This window comes from Thalassophryne amazonica, chromosome 2 (assembly GCF_902500255.1).
Source record: "Thalassophryne amazonica chromosome 2, fThaAma1.1, whole genome shotgun sequence".
Taxonomy (NCBI): domain Eukaryota; kingdom Metazoa; phylum Chordata; class Actinopteri; order Batrachoidiformes; family Batrachoididae; genus Thalassophryne; species Thalassophryne amazonica.
In genome coordinates, this window is record NC_047104.1 from 71,968,392 (window position 1) to 71,990,439 (window position 22,048).

Consider the following 22,048-nt stretch of genomic DNA (forward strand, 5'->3'; position numbering starts at 1 on the left):
AGACAACTAAGAGTGTCAGGAATGTGGCTCTCGAGGACCGAACTTGGCCACCCCTGCATCAGACCATCATTTTTCCAACATGTCAACTTTATCCATGTTGTTCAAACAGTGATTGATCTATTCACAGTACTTTCAGTAACAGGTCTGTCTGTAAGAGACTCATATCTCTGTAGTCTGTCATGGAGCAATCTGATGGCATTTGCTCAGTATTCAGTCTGTTTGTTTACTTATTCACATCTGTCTCCATGTATTGGGTCAGCCTCTAGTCAGTCCAACTGTCTGTTGTCTCTTATATATGTCAATAATATCTGTTGAGGCTTTGAGTGACTGTGCTGATATCTGGTTGTCCGTTCATCCAAATCTCACGCAGAATTCTTTCCCGTTCTTCCAGCCGCTGGGCCCGATCCAGCTCTGATTGGGCGGGGGGTGTAGGAAGAGAAGAAGAAATGAACAGAAGGGGAAGAAGGGAGAGAGAGAAAGAGAGGGGAGGGAGGAAGAGGAGAGGGGGAGACAGAGAGAGGGGTGTGGAGGGACAAAAAGAATGGTAGAGAGAGAGAGGAAGAAAACATTAGACTTGATGATACATCCTGTTACTTAAAACTTTTCTTATCCTATTTATTTACTTTCATTATTAAATGGGAGTTTGGCTGATTTTTCAGAGACATTAAGTACTAATCCAGTCTTTGTAAGACCAAAGTAGGAGCTGTGTCCACATTCTCAGCATTACATCGGACCTGTTCCCAGTGGGTGATGGACTCCCCCAGAGCTGCACCTTGTCACCTATCCTGTTTGTGATTTTCACAGACAGGATTTCAAGGTACTGACAAGGCCTGGAGGGAGTCCAGTTTGGTGATCTCAGAATTACAATTAGTTCTGTTTTTTTTTTTTTGCAGATGATATCGTTCTGTTGGCGTCATCAGAAAATGACCTCTTATGTGCGCTGGGCAGGTTTGAGGCCAGGTGTGAAACAAATGGGATGAGACTCCGCACCTCCAAATCTAAGACCATGGACCTATGTCGGAAAAGGGTGGAATGTCCCCTCTGAGTCAGGGGAGAGTTATTGCCCCAGCTGGAGGATTCCTAGTATCCCAGAATAGATGGCTTGAGGCTGCTTCTGATGTTTTGCGGACGTTGTGGTGAAGAAAGAGCTGAGCCAGAAGGCCAGACTCTTGATTTACCTGTCAATTTACACTCCTATCCTCACCTGTGCCCATGAGCTTTGGGTAATGACCAAAAGACCCTGTAAGCAGTCGTGGACATCTACACATACTTGAGTAATAACAACCGTATAAACCCCACATATCCCTCCCCAAAACACATACAGCCCACTGACCAACATCAACATGACACATGGTCCACAGCTCTACCTTATTCATCTATACATCTTCAATGGCAGAGTGAGAGGAGAATGTTTGGGTAGATAACATCTACAGCTTATCCCTAGGTAGCAGTACTGTTAACTATAACAGTATACTTGACTAAAATAACCTGTCTGAGCAGAGCAAACCTCAGTCACAAAGAATTAGAACCCCACACTCTGCAGCCCTCTGTCCATTCCTACAAATGGGCTCCTAACAGCGCTGATAGCTACTGAAAGGCAGTTGACTGTCCACAAATCCAGTCATTATATGATGCATTTCTAAATACATTTTTCCCTTACAATGAAGAATGTGTAAATTATACCACTGATAACATCAACGTCATATTTGACAAAGCATCAAAACTGGATAATTAAAATAATCAAACTGTAGACCTTCTTCATGCAGAAATATTAAAACAATACAAGCATATGTTAAGAACAAGAAAGAACACCACATGACTACAGTGTAGATGCTTGCTCCTCTCCACAACCTTGCAAATTTATATTTATACCACATTTTACTCACTTAAAAGACGTCAGCACAGTTATTTACTCACTTCGCGGTCAAAATGCTGCAACCAAAGGCCTCCAGCAAACCTAAAATGACCGACTGCCATACCACCGGAGCAGATGCTAATGCTAATGCTAGTGTGTCTGCTGCTTCTTACACTAAGTCCAATGAGCTGCCAGACAAAACCTACCAATGTGTAGGCAACTGTGTAAGGAAATGGCTGAGTCAATACTGCAGGGGATCAACGATCAACAATACTGGGGGTCCTCTCCCAAGACGCACATAAAGCTTTCAATCAGGTTGAGTGGCCCTACATATTTGAATCACTTTGTAGGTCTGGGTTCAGAGAAACATTTATATTCAAAAATAATAATAGTGAAATTAATATATGCTTGGCCCAAATGTTCAGTTTTAACTCATTCTGATAGGTCAGGTGTATTCTCACTCCAGTGCTCAGTTCAGCAGGGCTGTCCTCTCTCACCTGCATTTTTCACTATTGCGTTAGAGCCCTTAGCTGCTAACATAAGAGAACATGCTGACATTGTCGGCCTGGAAGTGGGAGGTGTAGACACGTATTTGCTTATATGCTGATGATGTAATAATTTACCTTAAAAACTCAAGAGAAATCTGTACCCATTTTGTTAAACCTTATTACGTCCTTTGGCAACCTGTCTGGGTATACCATTAATTGGGCAAAGACTGAATTTATTCTTCTCTCCAACAGTTATGCACCAAGGCCCATATCCGCAAAGCAACTCAAAGCCCTCTCAAAGAGCTCCTAACTTAGCCTAAAATTTCCTGGCAAGGAATCTTAGCCTAATGCCGCGTTCACACCGGGCGCGACGCGAGTGACTGCAGCCACAGGTTGCCATGTAATCCCTATGTAAGGACGCGTTTTGGCGCCAAACCGCGCAGCGCGATGCGATGGAGGCGAGTGAAGCGATTTTGAGCGTTTTGCACGTTTGTGGCGCGATACTGCGTCGCCTCACGTCGCGCTGCCCTCCTCCCCAAGTTCAAAAATCTGAACTTTTTCGTCTCGTCGCGCTGCGATGACCAATCAGGGACTGAATATGTAGTGACGTGGAGATGTCTGGAGTTTGACTGAAGAGCTAACACAGAACGTCCTTGCAACATTGCTGGGAGGTTACATTTTCGTTGCACAATTAGGAACGTTCTGTCCACCTCCTGGCAACTTCCATCAGGAACGTTTACTTGTTACAGTTTTTGGACGTTTCTTTGGAACGTTGTACTTACGTTGAGGGGACGTTCTATTAACTACATAATTCACCAGCCTTATCAATCTATATACTGATTGATAAAGCTGGTGAATTGGTATTGTTGTAAATTTAAATAAAGTCATTCCTGTATTTTCTTTCTTAACACTTATATTTTATAACTTGCTTAATTTTCCGAAAGTTTTCATTCTCAGGGATACTTTAGTAGGCCTACCGTGCCGATGATAGTCTAGTCCGGATTGAACGGTCGATCGCATTGGGGGAACTCCCGCGGTTCATTCTATCTGCGCATGCGCAGGGTCAAGAGGTCGTGAGGAGCTACAGTGGAGAGCGACGCGAGCGTATAATGGCGGAGGAAAAAGATCCCAAACTTATCATTTTCATCCAGAGTGGGGGGAAGAATATTTTTTCGTTTATTCAAATGGCAAATCCATCTGCCTTATCTGCAATGCAAACGTGGCATTACCGAAGAAAGGGAATTTGGAGCGGCATTTTAAGACGATCCACAAGAGCTACGATGCTAGCTTCCCGGCTAAAAGCCGGCTTGCAGCGCAACAGGCCGTTTTCCCCGCGGACAAATACCACCAGTAAGGCTGCAACCACAGCTTCTTATCGTGCCAGCCGTGTTCTGGCAAAAAGAAAGAAATCATTCAAGGATGGTGAAATTGTGAAAGAAGCTTTCATGGAAGCTGCAGATGTGCTCTTTGCCGATTTTAAAAATCAGAAGGAGATCGTGTCTGCAGGATGTGCAGCTCTCAAGAAAGTCTGTTGCACGACGATGCGAGTTAATGGCGGAGGATATTGATCGGCAAACTGAGGAATGATATTGAGGTATGTGAGTGTTTTTCTCTGCAATTCGATGAATCCACTGATACTGTGGACGTGGCTCAGCTATGTGTATTTATTAAAATGTTTTTTGACAACATGAATGTAAAAGAACTGAGCATTTTACCTTTGAAAGGCCACACGAGAGGCACAGATATGTTTCAGGTTTTTATGTAATTTGTTAATAAGAGCCAGCTGCCCCTCTACAAACTCATTTCTATAACCGAGCTGCCATGTCAAACAACCATGTCATCAAATTTCATTGCATGAGAGGCCTATTAACTGATCGAGTAGTTCTGTTGTATTTATATACGTGTTCCTGCTTTCAGCAGCATTGTAGCTGTTTCATGTATACTAAACTTGAAGCAACTTTGTAACAGATGGTACACAGCAACGACTCGACAGACTGGAGTCAAAGGTGGACCGCATACTACAACTACTGTGGAGGAATCAGGCTGCTGAAGAAGCTGACTGCATTGGAGATAATGCAGGCCAGACTTAAAACAACGGAGGAGCTGGACCAATTCAGCAAAACGCTGGAGGACCAGGAGTTTAGGAGGACAGTGGTAAATTATTGTTCCTAACACTTTAGCAGAAGTGGTTATTTTCATGAAAGTTGCATATTGACATTGCACACATACTTCTTTTTACTCTGTCATAGGTGAATCTGCTGAAACAGCTATCTGGATCAATGCTGAACTCCTTTGCCAGGACGATGCTCGGTGAAATTGGGATGTGGCGGTTGTGGGCTGGCGTCAGCCTCAAAGGATGGAAAGGGAAGAAAGCCCTGCAGCCTCTCACTCTCTAGAGTTTTGAAGAGTAAGTTATCAAGGTGTCTCACTGCATCATTTAATTTTAGTTAGCAATTAAAAAGAATTTTATCGTTTCTCCAGTTAAAAAAGAGGAAAATACAAGACCGTTTTTTATTTTGTTTTTGTGACAGAAGCCTTCAGCAACAAGATGGAAATTTTACCAGATGCTATCGATGATGCGTTAACTGAAACACTGCGCCATGCAGCAAAGAGGGTAAGTAGTTCAACTTTTATGGCATCAGCAACTCACAGGTGACTTGTACTAGCACCATGGCCACACCTAGTCATTCCCTTCAATCAAATCCCGGTCCAGTGTTGACTGTTTCAAGAGTAAAGACCGTGAGCGGCTCACATGCACCCCAGCTCTTTGGAGCAATCTCTCTCTCAATCCGTTCCTCACATTCTGTATTCTCTTTCCGCAAACATCTTAAAACCTATCTGTTTGGGCTCACCTTCCCTCCATAGTGTAACTGTCACTCGGCTGTGTTGACAATTGGAATTCATTCATTCATTATTGGTTTATTTGACAGGGACAGTGCATATTAATGAACGTACAGTTGTTTATAGACAGTATATATACGAGGTCTGTCAAAGTATAGGTCCTTTTTATTTTTTTCAAAAACTAAATGGATTTCATTCATATGTTTTTACGTCAGACATGCTTGAACCCTCGTGCGCATGCGTGAGTTTTTCCACGCCTGACGGTGACGTCATTCGCCTGTGAGCACTCCTTGTGGGAGGAGTCGTCCAGCCCCTCGTCGGAATTCCTTTGTCTGAGAAGTTGCTGAGAGACTGGCGCTTTGTTTGATCAAAATTTTTTCTAAACCTGTGAGGCACATCGAAGTGGACACGGTTCGAAAAATTAAGCTGGTTTTCGGTGAAAATTTTAGCGGCTGATGAGAGATTTTGAGGTGATACTGTCGCTTTAAGGACTTCCCACGGTGCGGGACGTCGCGCAGCGCTCCCAGGCGCCGTCGTCAGCCTGTTTCAAGCTGAAAACCTCCACATTTCAGGCTCTATTGATCCAGGACGTCGTGAGAGAACAGAGAAGTTTCAGAAGTCGGTTTCAGCATTTTATCCGGATATTCTACTGTTAAAGGAGATTTTTTTTTAATGAAAGACGTGCGGACGGATTGCAGCGTCGGCTCGCAGCCGCCGCGACACTCCGCCACAGGAAAAACACCTCTGTTGGAAGCCTTAAGGACAAGTTGGAACATGCCCAACTGTTAAACAATTTCTCAGATACTCACTCCACTGAAAGCCATCAAAAGCCGCCTGGATTTTACAAATGGTTATCAACACGGAGGTGTTTTTCCTGTGCCGCTGCACCACGCCGGCTGCATCCCTTTCATTAAGAAAATCTCCTTTAACAGTGGAATATCCGGATAAAATGCTGAAACCGACTTCTTCTGAAACTTCTCTGTTCTCTCACGACGTCCTGGATCAATAGAGCCTGAAATGTGGAGGTTTTCAGCTTGAAACAGGCTGACGACGGCACCTGGGAGCGCTGCGCGACGTCCCACTCCGTGGGAAGTCCTTAAAGGGACAGTATCACCTCAAAATCTCTCATCAGCCGTTAAGATTTTCACCGAAAACCAGCTTAATTTTTCGAACCGTGTCCACTTCGATGTGCCTCACAGGTTTACAAAAAATTTTGATCACACAAAGCACCAGTCTCTCAGCAACTTCTCAGACAAAGGAATTCCGACGAGGGGCTGGACGACTCCTCCCACAAGGAGTGCTCACAGGCGAATGACGTCACCGACAGGCGTGGAAAAACTCACGCATGCGCACGGGGGTTCAAGCATGTCTGACATAAAAACATATGAATGAAATCCATATAGTTTTTGAAAAAAATAAAAAGGACCTATACTTTATTGACAGCCCTCGTACACACACACACATATATATAGATATATATATACATACATACATACATATATATATATATACATACATATATATATATATATATATATATATATATATATATATATATATATATATATATATATATATATATATATAGGGCACACACTTTAATGTAAATATGCCAGTTTTAGCATAATACTAATTTCCATCCGTAGTCTCCAGACATAAAATATAAAACACAGAGCATTTAACAAGCATAAAAACATTGATAATTTACAATATAATACACTGTCATATTTTAATATAACCCAGAGCCATATAAAGGAGGAGTTAATCTGTTCCTGTCAAGATGGAGGTTAAAATGCTGTTATCTCAATATAAAGTGCAGGAAAGTACTGAGGTAGAATTCAGTTGTAGGTGTGTACAGGTACAGTCAGTTTTATTATAAGATGCTGAATTAAAGTGCTTTGTCGTGATAGTAAAGTGCTCGATACATCTGCAGTATCTCTTTGAAGTGCTGGTGTGCATAAGCTTACCTATGTGTTGTGTGCGTGTATATGAAAGTATATTGCTTTCGCATGTCTTTAACTTGTAATGATTACAGGTTTGGTTATCTTTCAGTCATGTTTTAAGCTGTGTCTTGAATAAAGCAAATGTGGGGCTGAACCTGATTGTCATTGGCAGAGTATTCCATGTGCTATTGCCCCTAATTGAGTACATTTTGAGCAAAGACAGTTTTTCAAAATTTGATCTCGCAATCACACCTAGCGGAGGATCTGGTGTTAATTTCATTGTTACTTTTCCTGTTAATATTGTTCTTCAGAGGGAGTGGGGCCAAATTGTGTAGGGACCTGTACACAGCACAACACATTTTAAATAGCATGAAATTCTCAAAACTTAAAAGCTTATATTTTTCTAAGATTGGACGGTGATGAGAAATCGTTATGGCTTTTTTGTACAACTGTTCTACTGGTTTCAGTACAGTTGTTCCTGCAAAGGACCATGTTGTAATGCAATACTCTATATGTGACATGAAGTGTAAGTAAGATTTGGCCGCATCTATTGTAATAAACGGTCTTATCTATTTAAAATTAGATCGATTGAACTTTACAGTGTGATTTTACCTTTTTGATACGTTTTTTGAATGTAAGATTTGGGTCTAATATCACTCAGAGATATTTGAATTGGTTCACAAGCACAGTTCTTCCCCTTCCAAGAAAACATGGGATCTGGCTAACTTAATTGGTCTTTTGGTGAACATCATACATACAGTTTTTTGGTCTTCAGCAGAAGACAATTTTTATGTAGTCATTTGTGTATTTTACATAGTGCATTTGTGAGGTCTACAGATATTTTGTCACTCTTTCCCTGGAACAAGATTACTGCGTCATCTGCATACATTTGCATATTTAGTTCAGAGCGCACATCAGGGAGATCATTTCTATACAGAAAGAATAATAGAGGGGCTAATATTGAGCCTTGTGGAAGACCAACATAACTAGGGAGATACGAGGATGTGGCACCATCCACAACACGCTGCTTTCTGTTCGAAAGATAGGATTGAAACCATTGAATAGTATCCTCTGAAAAATTAAAATATGAATTGTAAAAATTGAGATATTGAATTAAGGATTCTGCATATTAATACATGGACTGGTTGAGCGCCCTTGAACTTCACTGTGCTGAGGGGACTGGCACTATAGAAGTTACTGTATAGTATTTTTATGAATGGTTTTCTTTGTTTTTTAGGCAAAGAAAGAGGATGAAAGAATTGGTACTGGTGTTAATGCTGACTCAGATGCTGGGGTGGATGAAGCCCTGGGCGACGATGTGGATGCCGATGCCATGGGTGACGATGTGGATGCCGATGCCATGGACCATTGTGTAGTGAATGACGCCATGGACGGCAGTGCCATGAGTGATGATGCCACAATTAGTCATGGGTCAGATGAGAAGTGATTCATTTTATACTGAGAACTTATGCCTCCCCCTCTGTAAGGTGCGGGGGAGACATGAAATAAGTGCCCAATTTTCCTTGCACAACTTTTTTCCTGGATGCCATGATCATCAACTCGACTGGACTGACGCTATGTTTGTTTTGATCCACCTTTGTGATCCACCCACCATTGTGGGAACAAATCAAAAGCTGTGTTCACCATGGGGACACATTCGGCACTATTCAGGATTATTTGTTTGTTTTTTTTTGTTTTTTTTTACCGATGACGAACAATGCGTAAAAAAATCTGACCGATGCAACTACATTGGTCCAAACCGGTCTGGATCCGGGACTGATGTTGCTGCTTTAAAGGGTGGACGGTGGCGACATCTTCAGTTTTTGTTGACGTTGACCCTTCTAGTTCATTTTATACTGAGAACTTATCCATGGCTTAAAGCTATTGTAACTGTAATAATACTGGATGATGTCACCTGGCTTAGTACCTGAGAGATTGGAGTGTATTTTACCTGTTTCTATGACTGTATTATTTTATGTGTTTATTTATTTATGTAAGGTAAATTATTCTATTGAAGTTTTATTGCACTGAAGTCACTGGTTGAGAAAAGAAATTTCATTTTCTAGTGTATACAATTGCACAGTGAAAATAATCTTTAAACCTTAGTCATGGGTCACATCACGGATGAGAAATGCTATTGTAATTGTAATAATACTGGAGGGCGGATGAGAACTAATCAAATTACTGAGAACTTGTCCATGGCTTAATGCATTGCTATTGTAATAATACTTCTAAAGTAATAAACTTGCAATTTACAGACTCATGCAGTGTTCACAGTGTTCCTTCGTGTTGGGGGACATTGCCACAACGTTGCAGCAATGTTGTGTCACAACCTCCTGAGAACGTTCTAGGTTGGTTGGTTTGCAACGTTCTTGGCAACATTCCTGGAACGTTCTGGAGAGTCTACAAATGAATGTTCCTACAACGTTGTGATGCAACGTTACTGCCACTTTGATGTAACGTTCAGGCAACGTTCCATTGTTAGCTGGGAACATGTTCTGTATCTGGTAGCAGCCTGTGAGCAGGACTTATGTCTCTTTTGTCCTTTATTTCACAATCATGACAGAGTTTTTGGAGCGAACAGCAGCAGCGGGGAGCGGAGTTTCTTTTTATTTTACGTGCGTGCGCACGTAATCGTCCTGGAGATTATTTTAGTTATTAACTACACACCTGTATAAAGCAAATGGTGACTGGTTTCTAAACACAATTATGACAGAGTTTTTTGGCAGCAAGCAGCGGAGTTTCTTTTTTTTTTTTTTTATTGTTTACATGTGCGCTCGCGAACGGGACAGTTGATCCTCAAACTGGGTCCCGCAGAGGTGGAAGGACCGCTGAAAGCGGCCTTCACCCAGACACAGCTTCTGCAGCAAATAATGATACTCTCTGTATTGGGAGCTTTTCACAACAACTCGCTCCGTGTGATCAAGGTCCGTCATGTTAGCTGACAACCGGAGCCGGCGAGCGGAATGGAAGCTCCTCCTATTTGATGGCGCAGCGGGGCGAATTTTCGCAGCGAAAGTCCACCCAAGCAGAGCAACACACTGGGCGAAGGATGCGCGTCCGTCGCCTGGCGACCCACGCGAATTTGTAGCGTCTGATCGCGCCCGGTGTGAACGCGGCAGACGAGTGAGCGAGCAGGTGTCAGAGCAACGCTGAGCAAGGAGGGGACAGAAACTCTTATCTTTGTGAGGAGGTAGATGCAGTCCTCTAAGAGCTGTGAGTGGTTGTCACGGAAAGGGGAAGAGAAATAAAAAAAACAAATGTGCTCTGCTCTCCTAGTCATGAATGGACAGTGAAATGAGATGATCATATAACTTCAACTACATTAAGACGTAATCGTGAGGATAACTTTATTATGTTGAAACTCAGCAAAATTAAATGAATTGTTACACAGCTTGAAAATGTTTGAATGTATCTCATTCACATGCCAAATATCTATATATCAAAAGTGTGCATGTGTGAGTTTTTCATACGTCCATTGGGAGTACATAATATAATTGTAAATACGTTAAAAAATACATGCATGACACGAAAGTGAAAACACTTATTTCCATTGTGGTCCATTTAAGAATCAAATGAAAAAATATAAGTAATAAAATAACAATATTAACAATGAGACAATAATAATTATAATTATTATTATTATTATACAAACCTAAACAATTTATACATACATTAAGACAGTAAATTAACAGAAAATAATTACGTAGATCAAGCCGGGAGCATGTAAAGGCCCCCTGATACGAGTATGTCTTTGACTCACGCACTAGCATGACCTGTGTCATGCTGGAGAGTAAACTCGTCTTTAACAGGTGCAGACAGGATGTGAGGGGGCGCCGATGCGTGCTATTGCACATAGAGAATTTTGAAATGTTCAAAAAACTTTCACGCATAGATGTCATGCTCCGTGGCGCAATCTAATCGCCAACAGGATGTGCAGCTTGTCAAGTGGAGTAAAGAAGAAGTAAACAGAGCGAGTGGTGATGTCAGCGGATCGCATCAGAGCACAGCTCGTCTGAATGATTATAACAAGATGTTAAATCTGTTATAAACATATTTTAACAGTTGCACACAGGAAGGAAAGAACACACAACTGTTTTACAGAGGTGTCAAATCCAGCTTCAGAAAGTTAAAGTCCAGCCACATATTTGTTCCATGAGCTAATTATTGAGATCACCTGTTTTAGGTGCACAGGTAGAAGCAACACATGGGAGGGTTTTTATTTTCTGAAACCGGATTTGACACCTCTGCTGTTTTACCAAGCCATGACAATGTAAACATGACAAATAATTACCTTTTTAGATGGCTCAAAATGTTTTCTGCAGCTTGTTAGGCGCGCGTGCGTGAACGGCTGAAGCTGGAGCGGTCCTCTGTGATTTAGGAAGTCATTACAGCCATTTTCCACGGCCAATTTTCAGAGAAAATGATTAATCTGACACAAAATAATTATTTTATATCCACACAGAGCGCATGGCAGCCGGTAGAACAAAGAACGCCTCCAGCTGGGAACACAGCGGGTGAGATCATCACGACAACGTGCGTGCTACTGCATGAATCAAAGACATGCTCATGTCAGGGGGCCTTTACTGACTCACTGTCATCCTACATACAGAGAATATCTCTGTTTCATCTCTGTCTTTTCTGCCATCTCCTTTGCTTAAGACAATCTAATGCTGTATTTAAACATAGGCAAGACGCGTTACAAATGTTATATTTGCATCATTCTTGTCATATTCCTGACATTCTAAACATGACTTAATACATTTGAATAGGCTTCTTAATAGTGCATGTTGGTGCGTGATATTTGTGATTTTCATGGAGCATGTTTTTGATTGTCAAAAAAAATCTTCCACGAATGTCACGCACCACCCACATTTCCCCTCATGTTGTGGAGGTCGCAACTGAGCATGTTGATCCGTCTTGATTAGTGGTGATCCTTAATAGAGCGAGACGGCGTTCTTCTCTGACGTGCGCACAATTAAACCCTGCTGCACCGTATTCAGTTTAATTTCTGCAGTAATGCTGAAGAAGGACAGTGACGCCAAGTCGGCTCAAAGTCTTGTTCCAATGCTCATCAGCGTGCTCCTGCAGGTGTTCCACTTGCTGCTGCTGTGCCTGATGTTTGGGAAAACAAGCGAGACAAGAGCCACGTGGAGCCACACATCTGGCTCTCTCAGTCTCTTCCTCCTCTCTGCATCACTGCATGGCACAGAGCCCAACTAAGCATGCAATCACAAAGTTCTTCTGCTGCGGATTTTGAGGAGCAAAATGGAACGATATCAATTGTTCAGCAGCTGATGGATAAATGGGTGATTCTTAGACTATGGGCACTTATTATGTCCTTTGATCATATTGTATGAAAAACAGAAAAAAGGGGAAATTTCACACTTTTATAGTTATCTTTACAATGAAAGTGTGTTAAGAAATTTGTTCTAGTAGTCTATGATGACTTTTTCACCTTTTTTCAGCATCATTATATGCAAATATTGCCGTTTTGTGCTTGTCCCACACCCAGACTTTTGATCTTCAATGATAAAAATGAATGGTAAAGAAACGTTTTTTCTAATGTTTTAAAATATCTCTGAATAAAATATCAGTAATATAATCAAAACATAATTGGGGTATTCAATGTCATACAACTGTTGTGATTTTTTTAAACAAAATGTAGTTGTCCCACACTATTGCTGTAATTTCCACCACAACACTGTAATGTCCCTTTAAACAGTTTGTATGAAAGATTGTTTGGGTAGTTTCTATGGAGATAAACAGTGACATCAGAGCACATGTATATAGCGCCAAATCACAACAAACAGTTGCCCCAAGGCGCTTTATATTGTAAGGCAGTGGTGTGGTGGAAATTACATTTACAAGGCCAATAGTGCCCGTAGTTAAAGAATCACCCAAATATGGGAGTGCGTATGTGGACAAATCACCTCATTCACAATGTGACAGAACTTAACGATGTGCTGTTACGCGCAAAAGCGTGCAAAAGTGTGGAACATTATTCTTTACTGTGCGTAATGGTTCCTGATAATTCGCCAGTAACACGTGCCATTAATCGTAACATGTGGTAACAGGTTGCAGCATGTCCTGAGGACACCTTCCACCTCTGCCCGAATCATCACATTCGTGATCAGCGGCCAAGAATGTAAACTTTGTGGCATTCATGACTTGTCGTCGTTATGTGTAAATGCAGCATTACGCTTCTTAAAAGTCCTCCTCCCTACTCTTACCAGTTTGGCACCTGAGGAGCTCTCTTAAGGCCTAAAGTGCTTTGCAGGCAACTTTCATCTTACCAAGGGAAAATTCTAAGAAATGTCTAAGAATTTGAGGATTTCTGAGATTTTTCTTACAATAACATTACTAGGAGCTATTTTTAGCCTTAGGCTGCTTCGTGGATATGGGCCCTGGTTTCCTGGAGAATACACCATTCAAAGTGGTCAAAGACTGCTTTTATCTTGGCTTAACTATTCCCAGGGATTCTAGGTTGTTATTCAAATTAAACTTCTCAGAGTTCATGTCAAAACATAATCAGCACATAGAAAGTTGGAAAATTTTACCTTTGTCTGTGACTGGCCAGATAAATTCAATTAAGATGTGTTCTTTTCCAAGGTTTCTTTACCTTTGTCAAAATCGACCCATTTTTCTCACATCTGCCTTCTCACAAGAATTGGACCTTATAATTTTATCCTATATTTGAAACTTCAAAACCCACAGGATTTCTAAAACCCATCTGTAGAAACCCAAGTCCAAGGGTGGTTCTTGGTTTGCCACTCTTCAGGCAGTATTACTGGGCTGCTAGCATCAGGGCCCTCATGTATTGGCAAAGGGGACCCCCAAAAAACTGGCCACCGGTGCCCCTGTGGCTACAAATGGAGGCAAATTCTGTTGTCAACTTCTCAACTCAACTCAAACTTTATTTATGGAGCACATTTAAAACAACCGGGGTTGACCAAAGTGCTATACACATTAAAAGTAAGATAATCAATAAAATGCAGCAATTACAATAAATAAATAATACTAAAATACATAACACAGTACTATAAAATAGAATATAATGAAATGTAATAAAATCAATTAAAATTAAATAAAAATTTTGTCTTCAGGGAAGATTTAAAAACCTTGATCAATCCCACTGAGCGGATGTGGAGGTTTAAGGATATGATTCCTTCTTTGTTATGTTCTCCAATGCCATATACCAACACAGTGCAGAGTAGGTACCTAAACTCTGTGAGTGAGATAGATTATCTCGTCAATAGTTTTACATCCTCATTGAGCACAACTTTGGATGCTGTAGCTCCTCTGAAAAAGAGAGCCTTAAATCAGAAGTGCCTGACTCCATGGTATAACTCACAAACTCGCAGCTTAAAGCAGATAACCCATAAGTTGGAGAGGAAATGGCATCTCACTAATTTAGAAGATCTTCACTTAGCCTGGAAAAAGAGTCTGTTGCTCTATAAAAAAGCCCTCGGTAAAGCTAGGACATCTTACTACTCATCACTAATTGAAGAAAATAAGAATAACCCCAGGTTTCTTTTCAGCACTGTAGCCAGGCTGACAAAGAGTCAGAGCTCTATTGAGCCGAGTATTCCTTTAACTTTAACTAGTAATGACTTCATGACTTTCTTTGTTAATAAAATTTTAACTATTAGAGAAAAAATTACTCATAACCATCCCAAAGACATATCGTTATCTTTGGCTGCTTTCAGTAATGCTGGTATTTGGTTAGACTCTTTCTCTCCGATTGTTCTGTCTGAGTTATTTTCATTAGTTACTTCCTCCAAACCATCAACATGTCTATTAGACCCCATTCCTACCAGGCTGCTCAAGGAAGCCCTACCATTAATTAATGCTTCGATCTTAAATATGATCAATCTATCTTTATTAGTTGGCTATGTACCACAGGCTTTTAAGATGGCAGTAATTAAACCATTACTTAAAAAGCCATCACTTGACCCAGCTATCTTAGCTAATTATAGGCCAATCTCCAACCTTCCTTTTCTCTCAAAAATTCTTGAAAGGGTAGTTGTAAAACAGCTAAATGATCATCTGCAGAGGAATGGTCTATTTGAAGAGTTTCAGTCAGGTTTCAGAATTCATCATAGTACAGAAACAGCATTAGTGAAGGTTACAAATGATCTTCTTATGGCCTCAGACAGTGGACTCATCTCTGTGCTTGTCCTGTTAGACCTCAGTGCTGCTTTTGATACTGTTGACCATAAAATTTTATTACAGAGATTAGAGCATGCCATAGGTATTAAAGGCACTGCGCTGCGGTGGTTTGAATCATATTTATCTAATAGATTACAATTTGTTCATGTAAATGGGGAGTCTTCTTCACAGACTAAGGTTAATTATGGAGTTCCACAAGGTTCTGTGCTAGGACCAATTTTATTCAGTTTATACATGCTTCCCTTAGGCAGTATTATTAGAAAGCATTGCTTAAATTTTCATTGTTACGCAGATGATACCCAGCTTTATCTATCCATGAAGCCAGAGGACACACACCAATTAGTTAAACTGCAGGAATGTCTTACAGACATAAAGACATGGATGACCTCTAATTTCCTGCTTTTAAATTCAGATAAAACTGAAGTTATTGTACTTGGCCCCACAAATCTTAGAAACATGGTGTCTAACCAGATCCTTACTCTGGATGGCATTACCCTGACCTCTAGTAATACTGTGAGAAATCTTGGAGTCATTTTTGATCAGGATATGTCCTTCAATGCGCATATTAAGCAAATATGTAGGACTGCTTTTTTACATTTGCGCAATATCTCTAAAATTAGAAAGGTCTTGTCTCAGAGTGATGCTGAAAAACTAATTCATGCATTTATTTCCTCTAGGCTGGACTATTGTAATTCATTATTATCAGGTTGTCCTAAAAGTTCCCTGAAAAGCCTTCAGTTAATTCAAAATGCTGCAGCTAGAGTACTGATGGGGACTAGAAGGAAAGAGCATATCTCACCCATATTGGCCTCTCTTCATTGGCTTCCTGTTAATTCTATAATAGAATTTAAAATTCTTCTTCTTACTTATAAGGTTTTGAATAATCAGGTCCCATCTTATCTTAGGGACCTCTTAGTACCATATCACCCCAATAGAGCGCTTCGCTCTCAGACTGCAGGCTTACTTGTAGTTCCTAGGGTTTTTAAGAGTAGAATGGGAGGCAGAGCCTTCAGCTTTCAGGCTCCTCTCCTGTGGAACCAGCTCCCAATTTGGATCAGGGAGACAGACACCCTCTCTACTTTTAAGATTAGGCTTAAAACTTTCCTTTTTGCTAAAGCTTATAGTTAGGGCTGGATCAGGTGACCCTGAACCATCCCTTAGTTATGCTGCTATAGACTTAGACTGCTGGGGGGTTCCCATGATGCAGTGAGTGTTTCTTTCTCTTTTTGCTCTGTATGCACCACTCTGCATTTAATCATTAGTGATTGATCTCTGCTCTCTTCCACAGCATGTCTTTTTCCTGATTCTCTCCCCTCAGCCCCAACCAGTCCCAGCAGAAGACTGCCCCTCCCTGAGCCTGGTTCCCCTGGAGGTTTCTTCCTGTTAAAAGGGAGTTTTTCCTTCCCACTGTCGCCAAGTGCTTGCTCATAGGGGGTCGTTTTGACTGTTGGGGTTTTTCTGTGATTACTGTATGGTTTTTGCCTTGCAGTATATAGCGCCTTGGGGCAACTGTTGTGATTTGGCGCTATATAAATAAAATTGATTTGATTTGATTTGATGTGCCAGGGCAGGTTGTTCCAGAGCCTAGGGGCTGGCACCACAAAGGCTCTGTCACCTTTAGTTTTTAGCCTCATTTTTGGGGTGACCAGTAGCAGTTGATTCTTATGTCTCAATCCTCTGGCAGGGGTGTAGATATGGAGGTGCTCAGTCACGTACTGAGGGACTGGGCCATTGAGAGCTTTAAAAACAAATAACATTTTTAAATCTATTCTAAAAGCAATGAGGAGCCAATGCAGTGAAGTTAGGACAGGGGATATGTAGTCACGCTTGCATTTGTCAGTGAGGAGATGGGCAGGTGCATTTTGTACCACCTGCAGGCGGTGCAGGAGTGACTGGTCCGGGCCAAAATACAGTGAGTTACCGTAATCCAGTCATGTGTTAATAAAAGCATGGGTTACAGTCTCAAGAGCTTTACGTGGCAGGTACCCTTTTACTTTCGATAAAATCCTCAAATGAAAAAAGTTGTTGTTCATAACAGAACTCACCTGTCGATCAAGTTTCAGCCTGTCATCAAATATTACACCAAACGTTTTCACTGTTGACACTGTTGACTCTCACGTCCACTTGTCACCTTATGTCACTAGTTAGCATTCGAGTTTCACAACCACACAGTCAGACAGGAAGCACCAGGACCCTGAAGACTTGCATACAAAGATATCAACATCACTAAACACCTCTGTCCAACGACCTCATGACTCCATAAACTCTTACAAAGTGGCTCTTGATCTCATATGTTCACTACATTCTTTTTAGTATGTATATATGGTGTGCATGTGTGTCATACCCTCGGCTGATGTGTACATAGAGGCGTGAAGCAGGGCCCTCTCAAAGCGTCTGCGGCGCCGTGCCGACAGGTCTGACGTATCATCCCAGTCCTCTGATTCGCTCTCTCCAGCAGGCTGAGTTCCTCCTGAGACAACCATAGCACTTCTGTCTGGATGACTGACAGCAGACTGATGGTGGGGACAGCTGTGAGGGTGATGGTGGTGTCTGTTACCACGGCGATAATGTGGCTGGTTGCTGTTGCCATAGTGGCAGTCAGCTCGACAGTGTATTTGGAAAACGATGGCACAGAGTGTGACCAGCAGGCCAACACACACTCCACCCAGAAACACCAGCGCTGTCCTCTCTGGTTGATCTGGAGCACAGAGGTCATCATTTCACAAGTTTTGATAAAACATCAAAACTTCATGGACGCACTGTGGGTCAATCATTAACGATATTAGCAGCTACCAAATTCGACTGGTGAGATTGTTCCAGAGTTACAAATACCCTTAAGAGAAGTGGATTCACTAATGGAGCACTTTTTTAAATTTCTGACTTTTTTTTTTTTTTTTTTTTTTTGCCCCACCAGGAACTGATTTTTATGAGTTGCCACAACACTTCCAAATTAAGACTACAATGGAGTTTACGTGTTCTTTCCGTGTTCCCTGTGGGTACTCCTGCTCCCTCCCACTTCCAAAAACAAATTGACCGTAGATGTGCATGAGTGTGTGAATGTGTTTGTCTGTCTATCTGTGGCCCTGCCATAGACTGGCGGTCTGTCCAGGGTGAACCCCGCCTCTAGCCCTATGACCAGTAGGATAGGCTCCAGCTCTCCCGTGACCTTTTAACTGGAACAAGCAGATACAGTATATGAATGAATGAACAAGTCTGCTGCAAAATCACACAATGTACACAAAAAACAAAGACATGTTGTAAATATCCAGCAGACTCTTACTTTCAGAATGTATCATGGGGCTCTGTTATCTTTGAGCTATTACATACATTCAGTCGGCAGAAGTGAGTAAAGTTTATTTATTTACTAGATTTTATCCTTAAGATAGCTGTAGTTTCATGTTTTATTATTTCATTAGTGATGCATTCAATGGTCTGTCAGTAAAAGTCTTCTGGGAACAAACCTCTTTTGTAGTACTAGTACTTAAAGTTACAGTGTGTAGAATTTAGGGGTGTTTATTATTAGCTTAAGTGGAATGTAGCATTCATAGCCATCTGCTTAGTAATAAATAATTAACTGCTTGCAACAATTAATCAAAGTCAAAAGACTCATTCTTATCTCACTCCCAAGTACATATAAAAATATGTACTTGGGAGTGGGCCCTCGTAAGGCTGCCATGTTAATAAATGTCCAAAATGGACATATTTATTCAGGGTTGTTTTTTTTGTTGTTGTTGTTGTTTGTATATACTAGCACGGCTGAAAAACTAAAGAAAAAAGAAGAGGAATTGTGGTTACTCCCCTGCACTCTGACTACTGGTTGCTAGTGCAAACTAACAACTTTGAGAACCCTCATTGTGAGATGGAGGCTCATAACACTTACAAGAGGAGGCAGGGGAGCATGAATCTCCATTGCTAAGCCCCTTTCACACCAGCCTGCTTCAAGTTGCATATGCTGTTTATCTAATAACGCAGGAATGTCTGCGTCAGTTGCACGCAGTGGGGGGGAGAAGCTTGAGGAGGTAAGAGTGCAGAGGAGCTGCAGGCAGGCTGTAATGAGCAGGTGTGCGCTCTGATTTCTCTTCTAGTTTATGTCTTTGTGTGCACCGTTACAGATGTGTGCTCTGATTTCTGTTAAAAGTTTATCATTCTTCCTGTGACCGCGGAGCTGCAGCCGGCATACGCGAACAGTCCGTGAGTGGACGTGGAGATGTCCTCCGTGAGGACTTATACTGGATGTGGACATGTCCTGTCTCTGGCAATCAGTCTGTGAGCAGGACTAAATGGACTTTATTTAACACAATCATGAGAGAATTTGAGGTGAGAGCGACGAACTGCAGTCAGGCTGTAATGAGCATTTTTTTTCCTTTTAATTATTCACATGTGCTCTTTGAGTGGTGTAGTTTTACTGCATTGTGTACACGGTATAAAACGTTCGACAACAATCCTGCGTGATTTATAGCTTAGCAACAATGGAGCACAGCAGGAATCATAAATTGGCATCGGGTAACGTTATATTGTGTGGGTGTGGCATCCAGTTAAGTGCTGCTAAGTTGCCTCAACTTGCGAGAAAACTACCTCCTTTCTGCGTTAGCCCCTTTTACACCGGGGCTGCTTCAAGTTGCGTCGTGTGGCGTCATGACAACGCTGCGTGGAAGCAACGCAGTGCCGAGACGATGCAGCTCAACACCACAACAGTGCGAGGGGCGCAAAGGACGAAGCAAATCGGACGTCAGAAATTAAGTGGTTTCATCACAAGTCAGAGCAACAGGACGGTACTCAACGTGACTGGAAGCCACACACTCACAAGACAACGTTACCCGACGCCAATTTATGATTCCTGCTGTGTTCCATTGTTCCCAAAGTATAAATCATGCAGGATTGTTTTTATACCGTGTACACAATGCAGTAAAACTTCAAACTCAAAAAAGAGCACAGAAAAAAAATGTCTCTCACAAATGTGTTTAAATAAAGTCCATTAAAGTCCTGCTCACAGACTGATTGCCAGAGACAGGACATGTCCACATCTAGTAAAAAGTCCGGACATCTCCATTCCACTCACGTACGATTTGTTAGCGCGCGCACTTGTGAACAATTAAAAGAAAGAAAAAAAACTGTCTGGCTGCAGGCAGTTAGTTCCTTGTTCTCCCCTCAAACTCTCTCATCACTGTGTTTAAAAAAAAAAGCACATAGGTCCTGCTCACAGACTGATTGCCAGAGACAGGACATGTCCACATCAAGTAGAACTCTAGACATCTCCACATTTGCTCACAGACAGTTCTGTTGCACGTGCGCGCGCATCTAGCGATCAAAGGAGAAAAGATAAACTATATCAGAACTCAGAGCACAGACCTGCAGCTTCCTGCGTTGTCATGACGCAACTCGAAGCAGGCCCGGTGTGAAAGGGGCTTAAAGAAGAGAAAACCTGAAGAGCAACAATATTGTGACCAGTGATGGCACACTGCAGTCTGTAACCTTACCAGCAGATGACACAAAATCCTACAGACTACAACTTTGTTTTGTGAGTATTTGCAACGCATGTGTGTTTTGCATGCATTGTGTTGTGTGCGTCTGCAGTAGCCATGTTATCAAATTAACATAATTGGTTTTCCGTATGTTCAAATTTGCAAGACACTTTTTGAGGTGCTTTTTGTATTTGTGTTTCCTGCATTGGCTGCAGTGTTGCATGAAACAGTCACTTGCAACTATTTGTATTTTCTCCCGTTATCAGTTCATTTTGACTTAATAGAAAAGTTTCCCAGTGGAACTACTCTGACTTATGGGCTTAGTGTCTCTTATTCACCAGTTTTACATACACAGAAAACACAATTGCATCTTGATTATTCCACAATGGCAATGATTACTTTGTGCTCTTATTATGTATATAATTTTACAGGCACAAGGAAATGCTGTTGATACAAGTGATCATACTTAGGAGGGTGATTATTATTATCAGTATCAATTGCATGGTGAATTAATTTAACCACCCAAAAAATGACATTGCTCTGAAACAGCTCTTGAAGTGTACCCACAACCAAAAATTTGTTGCACTGTAATTTTAACCAATCACAAACTAATACTGTTATTTTTTTACATTAACGTGAAATATAAGGCATTTTCAATTCACATTTAGTTTTTATTAAATTTAAGCGCATGACAGGAGTAGTTAGTGCGCTTGGTTTCAGTGCTGAAGGTCCCTGGTTCAAACCCCCCCCACCTTGCCACATTTCTCGATGTAATAAATGTGGAGTTGCATCAGGAAGACCATCCAGCGTAAAACGTGCCAAATCATGATGCAGATCTGCTGTGATGACCCCGAGTGAAAACAAGGGAGCAGTCGAAGGGAATTAGTTACAATTACATGGCAGAAATCACAAATAAATGTTAAAATTTGACCAACTTATTGAATTTTGTGTGTCCTATCTGTGTATATGTATTACTGCAGTGCTGCCACCAGATGGCGGCCACATCATACCATCTGAAGTTTACGTACTGGCGTAGAGGACAAAGGTAACTGTTACAGATTGAAATCTTAGCAGATACTTCCAGGAGAAAACACTGTTTTTCATGTATTATTAATATACCTAAATGGATTGGAGATTTTTGAACTGGAATTGTTGTGGAGTTTCTCAGCCACTGTAGCTTCAACAGTTGAGGCAGAAGAAGATAAGTGTTTGTCCACTGGTACACTTCTTGAGGGAGTGATTAAAAGACTGATGGCTATGACATGTGAGGGTGGTGAAGAGTAACAC

At 41.4% G+C, this 22,048-nt stretch overlaps 1 protein-coding gene and 1 long non-coding RNA gene across 4 annotated transcripts in view; one reads left to right on the forward strand and one right to left on the reverse strand.

Moving 5' to 3' along the window:
• Window positions 1-253: 253 nt before the first annotated feature.
• eva1a (eva-1 homolog A (C. elegans)) overlaps window positions 254-22,048 on the reverse strand; it is a 35,921-nt gene continuing 14,126 nt past the window's right edge. For all 3 annotated transcript variants that reach the window (XM_034187789.1, XM_034187774.1, XM_034187780.1), the window contains exons 3-4: window positions 17,644-17,997; window positions 254-411 (exon numbers count right to left, since the gene is read on the reverse strand). In XM_034187789.1, coding sequence (XP_034043680.1) covers window positions 299-411; window positions 17,644-17,997 — 467 coding nt within the window. In that variant the 3' untranslated portion in view covers window positions 254-298. The remainder of the gene's footprint in view (window positions 412-17,643; window positions 17,998-22,048) is intronic.
• Window positions 3,441-4,656, forward strand: LOC117525864. Its single transcript, XR_004565159.1, has 3 exons — window positions 3,441-3,937; window positions 4,312-4,497; window positions 4,593-4,656. It is a non-coding gene; the product is annotated as an uncharacterized LOC117525864 (long non-coding RNA).